At 53.0% G+C, this 7,019-nt stretch overlaps 1 protein-coding gene and 1 long non-coding RNA gene across 2 annotated transcripts; one reads left to right on the top strand and one right to left on the bottom strand.

Moving 5' to 3' along the window:
• Positions 1–747: 747 nt before the first annotated feature.
• LOC119037804 (class I histocompatibility antigen, B alpha chain-like) lies at positions 748–4,071 on the bottom strand. The gene is made up of 7 exons (XM_053672015.1): positions 3,996–4,071; positions 3,488–3,829; positions 2,952–3,218; positions 2,273–2,548; positions 2,068–2,172; positions 1,610–1,642; positions 748–1,499 (listed from the first exon to the last, which is right to left on the bottom strand). Exons 1-7 carry the CDS (start codon positions 4,057–4,059, stop codon positions 1,390–1,392), a joined length of 1,197 nt encoding a protein of 398 aa, XP_053527990.1. The 5' UTR covers positions 4,060–4,071; the 3' UTR covers positions 748–1,389.
• On the top strand, positions 3,673–6,804 carry LOC119037816 (uncharacterized). Its single transcript, XR_008392778.1, has 3 exons — positions 3,673–3,762; positions 3,967–4,084; positions 4,466–6,804. It is a non-coding gene; the product is annotated as an uncharacterized LOC119037816 (long non-coding RNA).
• Positions 6,805–7,019: the final 215 nt, after the last annotated feature.

Genomic DNA, 7,019 nt, shown 5'->3' with positions numbered 1-7,019 from the left:
CTCTGCAGCCATTTCTCAGCCTGCGCACCAAAGAAAGCCCCACCCTCCCGGTCTGAGCACCTGCCCGGGCCCCACCTCCTACCACTGTCTTGAGTGGGGCTACAATTTTTTTCTTCAAAAATCAATTCACTGATTGATTTTAAAAAGAGATGGAGGGAGATAAGGGGAGGGAGGGAGAGAGAGAAAATCTGATGGGTGGTCCCACCCTTTCCTTTGTTCATTGGTGGGTTTTTGCAGGGCCCCTGACCTGGGATCAACCCTGCAACCTTGGCATATTGGGGTGATGCTCCAACCACAACACATTTAATTAAAAACACACACACTCCATTGCCGCGGACCAGCCTCGTCAGGAGAGGGGAGGGGGCGGAAATGAGTTAAGGACGCAGGGAGTCAGGTTGGAGAGGTCTCAGCATCCCGCTGTTTATTCAAGGCTTTTATTACAATTATGGGGAATAAGGAGGAGGGGGCTGCACCCAAGCCAGTTTCTTTGTCCTTTCTGCAAAGCTACTCCACAGAACAACAGGGGAACACAGGGTGCTATCAAAACATCCCTGTTTATCAAGCACTGGTGCATGACCTACCCTTCTACAGGGAAACAGGCTGTCTAGCTTTCTTGGGAGACCTATTGTCTAGCCACAGCAGGTTCCAGGCAGGGAGCCAAGCAAGGTGGAGAGGAACTGTGCCACGGGCAGCGGCCTTGCCAGCTGACCCCGGCCCCCTGGCTTTGCCAAGGGGGCTAGTGGCGCCCACACTCCATAATCATTTACTTAAAAACACCACAATCATTTAACTTTTACAAAACAAGGACAGGTGCGATATATACAAAAGAAAGGAAAAAATAAAAAGAAACGACAAATACCCAAAACACAGGGGCTGCAGGACAGACCCAGCTGCAGCCCAGGCTGACTCCGCCTCATGAGGCCCTCACTGAGCACAGTCCTGGAGCCACCACAAGGTGGCACTCTTGTCCCTGGGATCCCAGCTCCTGATGGGACAAGGTTCTCTTGAAGTGGCCAAGGCAAAGGAGCAACAAAGATGCCCCACACTAGGAATGACCAGGATGGGGATGCCTCACCCCAACTCTGCTGGGACATGAACGTCCCCAGGGGAGAGGACACAAGTCCCTGTGGGGAGGGTGACCTGGTGACCAGCTCGACACTGCTGCTGATAAGAACACAGACATATTCCAATGGCGGTTGCAGGAACAGCAGTCAGGGATCCCTCAAGTCCCAAGGGGAGGCTAAAGTGACTGTTTTAGTACCAGGTTTCATACAAGACAGCACTGTCACAGTGGGAAACAAGGTTGTCATAAACAAATTCAGGTCAGTCTCAGAAGTGTCACATCCCCCCACAGGCACCACATGCTCAGAATGTCCCACCTGAGAATCCTCAAATTACAGCTGTGCCCCTCAGTCTCAATGACCCCCCACTTCCTGCGCTCAGGGTCTCACCACTAGAATCTGTGAGAGACAAATCAGAGCCCTGGGCACTGTCGCTGCCTGCAGAAGACACAACAGCAGAGTTACGGGTTGAGGGAGCCCCCCTCACAGACTCCAGCCCACACTCTCCCAATTGTCCCAGACGTCACCTCCCCAACACCCAGACTTACAGGCAGCCTGACAGTAGCTCTTCTTGCCTTTGCCTGTGGGAAGAAAATGTTCTGTGAGAAGTCAGGGGGCAGGCTGGGCCCTGTGACCCTAAAGGAGCCTCACACTCTTGAAGCACAGGGAAGGTTCCAGAACTGTGACTGAACACCCAGGGTAGGATCAGGAAATTCAGAGAAAGTACATGTGCTGGGACTGGACCTAGAGCCCTGTGGACTCTCCTCAGCAGGGACCTTTTCCTCTGACCTGTGACAGCTGGGAATCAGTCCCCACCACTAGAACCATCAGGTGATAAATGTGTCCCTCACTTTCCCACGGGCCTCACTAGAGTCAGTGTTAGGAAATAGGCCCCAGATGGACAAGCACCTGTGTGGGGACACGATGCCCATTAACCAGGCAGAGCACACTTCCACCTGGGCTTGACCCCCAGGGGACAGGGAACTCAGCCCCACTCCTTGCCCACCTGAGCACTTCCTCTTCCACATCACAGCTCCAGCAGCCACAGCTCCAAGGAGACCCAGGGCAGCAGCGATGCCCAAGATGGTCATGGTGGTCTGAGGAGGGGGTTCTGTGAGGGGAAGGTGAGAGACCAACCTCAGCCTGAGTCCTGACCCTGCTCAGGGACACCCTGAGGAGAGAGAGGCTCTGTGCCCACACCCCCTCCTCACCCCATCTCAGGGTCAGGGGCTCAGGCAGCCCCTGGTGCTGCACATGGCACGTGTATCTCTGCTCCTCTCCAGGGGGCACGGCCACAGCTGCCCACTTCTGGAAGGTCCCGTCCCCGGCAGGCCTCGTCTCCACAAGCTCCATATCGTGGGTCAGGTCCTCCCCTTCACGCTGCCAGGTCAGGGTGATGTCAGCAGGGTAGAAGCCCAGGGCCCAGCACTTCAGGGTGACCTCCTGGTCAGAGATGGGTTGGTGGGTCACGTGTGTCTTTGGAGGAACTGAGGGGAGGGTGAGAAATTTCAGTAACTTTGCATGGTCATGGGACACTACAGCAGTGCTTATGTGACCACCCTGAGAGTGGACAGGACAGCGGGAGCGGGGGTGGGGGAACAAGCCTCCAGAGAGGGTCTCAGTTCCAGAACCAGGGAGAGCATCCTGGTGCCCCAGGTGCTGCAGGGTGTGAGGGACCCGCTGTGGGTGTTTAAGGGAGAGGCTGGGTCCCTTACAGATCTTAAAAGAAACCTGCACCCTTGGGGGAGTCACAAAATAATGAATCCAGCGGGCCTCTCCCCTCTCCCGAGCATGAGGGACAGTCTGGCACTGCCCCATTTCCCTCCTCTCCTGGTGGAAAGCCGCCCCAGCCCAGAGATCCCCTCCTCGGGGAGGCCAGCGTCCTGGTACCTGCTCGGAGCAGCGTCTCCCTCCCCTTCTCCATGATCAGGCGGAGCCAGCGCACGCACTTTTCCTCCAGGTAGGCCCTCCTTCGTTCCACATCAGGGACCTGCACAAGGTCGCTCCAGCTGATGCCCTCGGCCGCGGTCCAGGAGCGCAGGTCCTCGTTCAGGTAGACGTAGTCGGAGCCGTCGTAGGCGAAGTGGTTGTACCCGCGGAGGAAGCGCCCGTCGGACCCCAAGACGCAGCCATTCAGTTCCTGGAAGGTGTGCGACCCTGACCCCGCCCCCAGGTTGGCGCGCCGTCACTAAGCCCCGCCCCTAGAACAGGTGTGTCTGAGACCCAACCCGTCAGTGCCCTCCAGCGGTGATTGAACCTAAGGTGAAAGTGAAACCGCATCAAAGTCCTGGAGGGGTCCTCCTCAGTGGGGGCGGGCGGGTCCAGCGGCCTCGCAGGGGCGCTGGACCCGGCATCGGGGCGACCCCGCCAGTCCCTGGGGATGGGGGTGGTGCCCAGACCCGGGAGCGAGCGCGCACGGGGCTCACCGTGCTCGCTGTGGTTGTAGTGGGCGCGCAGGTTGTTCAGGTTCGCTCTGCTCATCTGCTCGTAGTGCTGGATTTTGAGCATGTAGTCGCCCCCAAACTGTCGGTGCGCCTCCTCGTCCCGCCGCCACTCCATCCACACCTCCTCCAGCCCCGCTGCTGCCAGCCTCAGCCTCGGACCCCGGGCGTGGCTGTCGTACCGCGCCATCTCCCTGTCGTCCACGTACCCAACGCCCATGTAGCGGTTCTCCTCGCGGCCCGGGCTGTACACGGTGGTGGTGAGAATTCTCAGGCTGTGGGTGCCCGGGGGCGGGGAGGACGCGCGTCCGGGGTCTGCGGTGGGGCCTGCAGGGGGACAGCGGACGGAAAATGGGGGGGGAGGGGCAGGTGTGAGTCCAGGCGGGAGTCGGTGATCTGGGTTCTGGGCACCCGCCGTTCAGGGTCTTGCACCCACGTTGGGTCCCCTGGTTCTTGCCCCGCAGAGGCCGTTCCCTCCCGACCCCGCACTCACCAGCCCAGATCTCGGTCAGGGCCAGGGCCCCGGAGAGCAGCAGGAGCAGAGCTCGGGGCCCCATGACCCAAATTTGAACGTCTGGGGAGGTGAGTTCCTTGGGTGAGACTTTATACCATTTGTTCACACCCCGCCCCCCACCGTTTGCGGCCCGCTGGCTGCAGCCTGGCTGAATAAACAGAGGAAGTACTTGTGGGTTCTCCTCTCTCTGTTTATGCTTCTCACTGCGCTGACTCTTTATTGTCCCCTCATCGCACTCAGCATGACTCTGACAGTTGTTTGGCTTCTTAGGAAGTGCCCTGATCTCTGTGCCCACTGTCATTTTAACTCCGTGTGACCACCTTAACCCTGCGACTGTCACCCTCTTTACAGCATGAGGACAGTTGTGTGGTGCTGACTGACCACCTACTGGTTCCCAGGAATGATTGACAGGAAACTCCTATGATGCCGCTGCTTTAATTTGGTTACAGAGGGATCTTATCTGAGAGATGACCAGGGACATCACTGAGGGGGACATGCAGTAACTTCCGTGGTGGACATAACTGAGAATGCTCATTGACTGGAGGTGAAGTCTGCCCAGCACGCTGAACTCACTGCTCTAACTCGGAATTGTCCCCTGGACAAAGATTCAGTCGCCAATGTTCACCCAGAGTCGTGTGCGCCTGGTGCAGCTGGGACTGTGTGACTGTGGGATGATGGGGACGTGCGGAGGCCTCTTCACTTCCTCCAGGTGGCCCATAAAGAGGAAGACAGAGCCACCAAAACTAAACGCGACATGTATCCCTGGTGGGAGCACTCAACAAGCAAAGAAAAGGAGGTGTTTTGAACCAATGGGAAAATCCGAACCAACGTGTAGACAGAGCGGTCGAGTCACACGGACGCTGGTTTTCTCAGTCGAAGGGCAGTGCGGATGTCGTGTAACGGTGTGTGTGGGAAACCACACCACGGGGTGTGTCAGATGCGCACACAGGGCGCTCTCAGGTGAAGCAGAACATACCCATAACGAGGACTATTTTCAGACCAACTGTGGACAAATCAAATACAGCAAAGCGTCACCAGTTGTAGTACTTGGGTCAGGGGGAATTTACGTATATTTGAAATGATTTCAAACCAAGAATTTTAAAAGTAAAAATCATTTCCGGGCACTGCATTGTTTAATTTTTAACTTGCGGTTCCTTGGTGCTAAATAGATTTTTTGTTGTTGTTGGCCACAATTTCCTGGCTTTTGAAAATGAAAGTAGTTTGTACAATTTTATGAGAGAAACTGTAGGTGAAATAAAGATCATTTTTATGTGAATAAACATGGAAACACATCACCTAGAGAGAACCTGCACTCAAAGAAAGCTAAGGAAAGCTCTTCATAGTATATACAAATAACACATTTACATGAAATACACTAATTTACAGAATTGGCCATCCTGGCGATACATGGGTAATCTACACTTCTATTCCATTTCTTATTTTCTGGAAGAGCTAACTAGCTCATGACAGCAGAAATTATATTTCTTGTGGGGAATAACAGAATAAAAATACATGAAGTCAGTTTCTCAAAGCATCTGAGGAGGTATACAATATTACACTAAGGTAGAATTCTTTCATATTCTTTGAAATGGTCAACAGTAGTTTTAACGACACTGTGCTAACTTGGAAATGCATTTTAAATGGCTACAACACCCCCTGCAATAGATATAATTTAACACCAATAACTTACATAAAGTATTAAAAATAGCAGATTGCCACAAAAGGAAAAAATAAAGCACCAAGAGAAAACGAAGTCCCCACTTCTATATTTTATTAACTGAACTAAAAATTCTACTAGCAAATCAATAAATGGCAGCTTTGAGGCATTTTAATAGTGCTTCATCCATTCAATCAACAAACTTCAACTTCCGCCAAGATGGAGGCATAGGTGGAGACGCCGTGCTTTCTCACACAACCAAGTTTAGAGACAACAAAATATTAGCAGCAGAAAACACAGCCAAAACACAGAAAATTGAACTTTTTGGAAGTCTGATAACAGTGAATTCTTCAGCCTGACCGGTAAGAGGGGCGAAGCCAGCAGGTGGCGGATCAGGGTTGCGCAGGAAAACTCGGTCAAATGGACTCAGGCACGTGGTTTCCAGGCGTGGGGTTGCAAAGGGCAGACCCAGGGAGCGACCCAGTGAGCCACAGGCAGGCCCAGCCAGTGCTCAGGGTGGAAGGTTGACTGTGGTCACACATTCCTGCACAGATAGACCAGCTAAGGAGTGAGCAGTGAGATGGTCTGAGCAGGCCCCAGTGGCGGGAAGTGGCAGAGAGGACCGCTGTCCTCCCCACATACCGAGACACAACCCAGCGACCTGGGCAGCCCCCCACCCTGGTGAACATCTAAGGCTCTGCTCCTCACACCTAATTGGGGCGAACAGACCAAAAATGGCTCAAGAAGATCTCAAAGCCCCAGACCCCATAACTCTAAGTGACGAAGAAATAGCAAAACTTTCAGATGCACAGTTCAAAACACTGGAGATCAGGATGCTCACAGAACTGGTTGATTCTGGTCACAAATTAGAGGAACATATGAAGACTAAACTAATTGAAATGAAGGGAATTGCACAGGAAACTAATAGTGATGAAAAGGAAACTGGGACTCAAATCAAGAGAGTGAACCAGAAGGAAGAAAAAAATGACCAAACAGAAAAGAATGGAAAAACAAGAATTCAAAAAAATGAGGAGAGACTTAGGAACCTCCAGGACATCTTTAAATGCTCCGATATCCGAATTATAGGGGTACCAGAAGGGGGAAAGAAACAGCCACCAGTGGAAAACTTATTTGAACAAATAATAAAGGAGAGTTTCCCCAATCTGGCAAAAGAAATAGACTTCCAGGAAATCTAGGAAGCTCAGAGAGTCCCAAAGAAGTTGGACCCAAGAAGCACATCAAGGCACATCATAATTACATTAGCAAAGATTAAAATGAAGGAGAGAATTCTAGAAGCAGCAAGAGATAAGGGGACAGTCACCTACAAAGGAGTTCCCATCAGTCTG

This window comes from Artibeus jamaicensis, unplaced genomic scaffold, assembly GCF_021234435.1.
Source record: "Artibeus jamaicensis isolate MK-2021 breed Jamaican fruit bat unplaced genomic scaffold, CSHL_Jam_final contig_723, whole genome shotgun sequence".
Lineage (NCBI taxonomy): Eukaryota > Metazoa > Chordata > Mammalia > Chiroptera > Phyllostomidae > Artibeus > Artibeus jamaicensis.
This window is presented reverse-complemented; position numbering and strand designations above follow the sequence as displayed.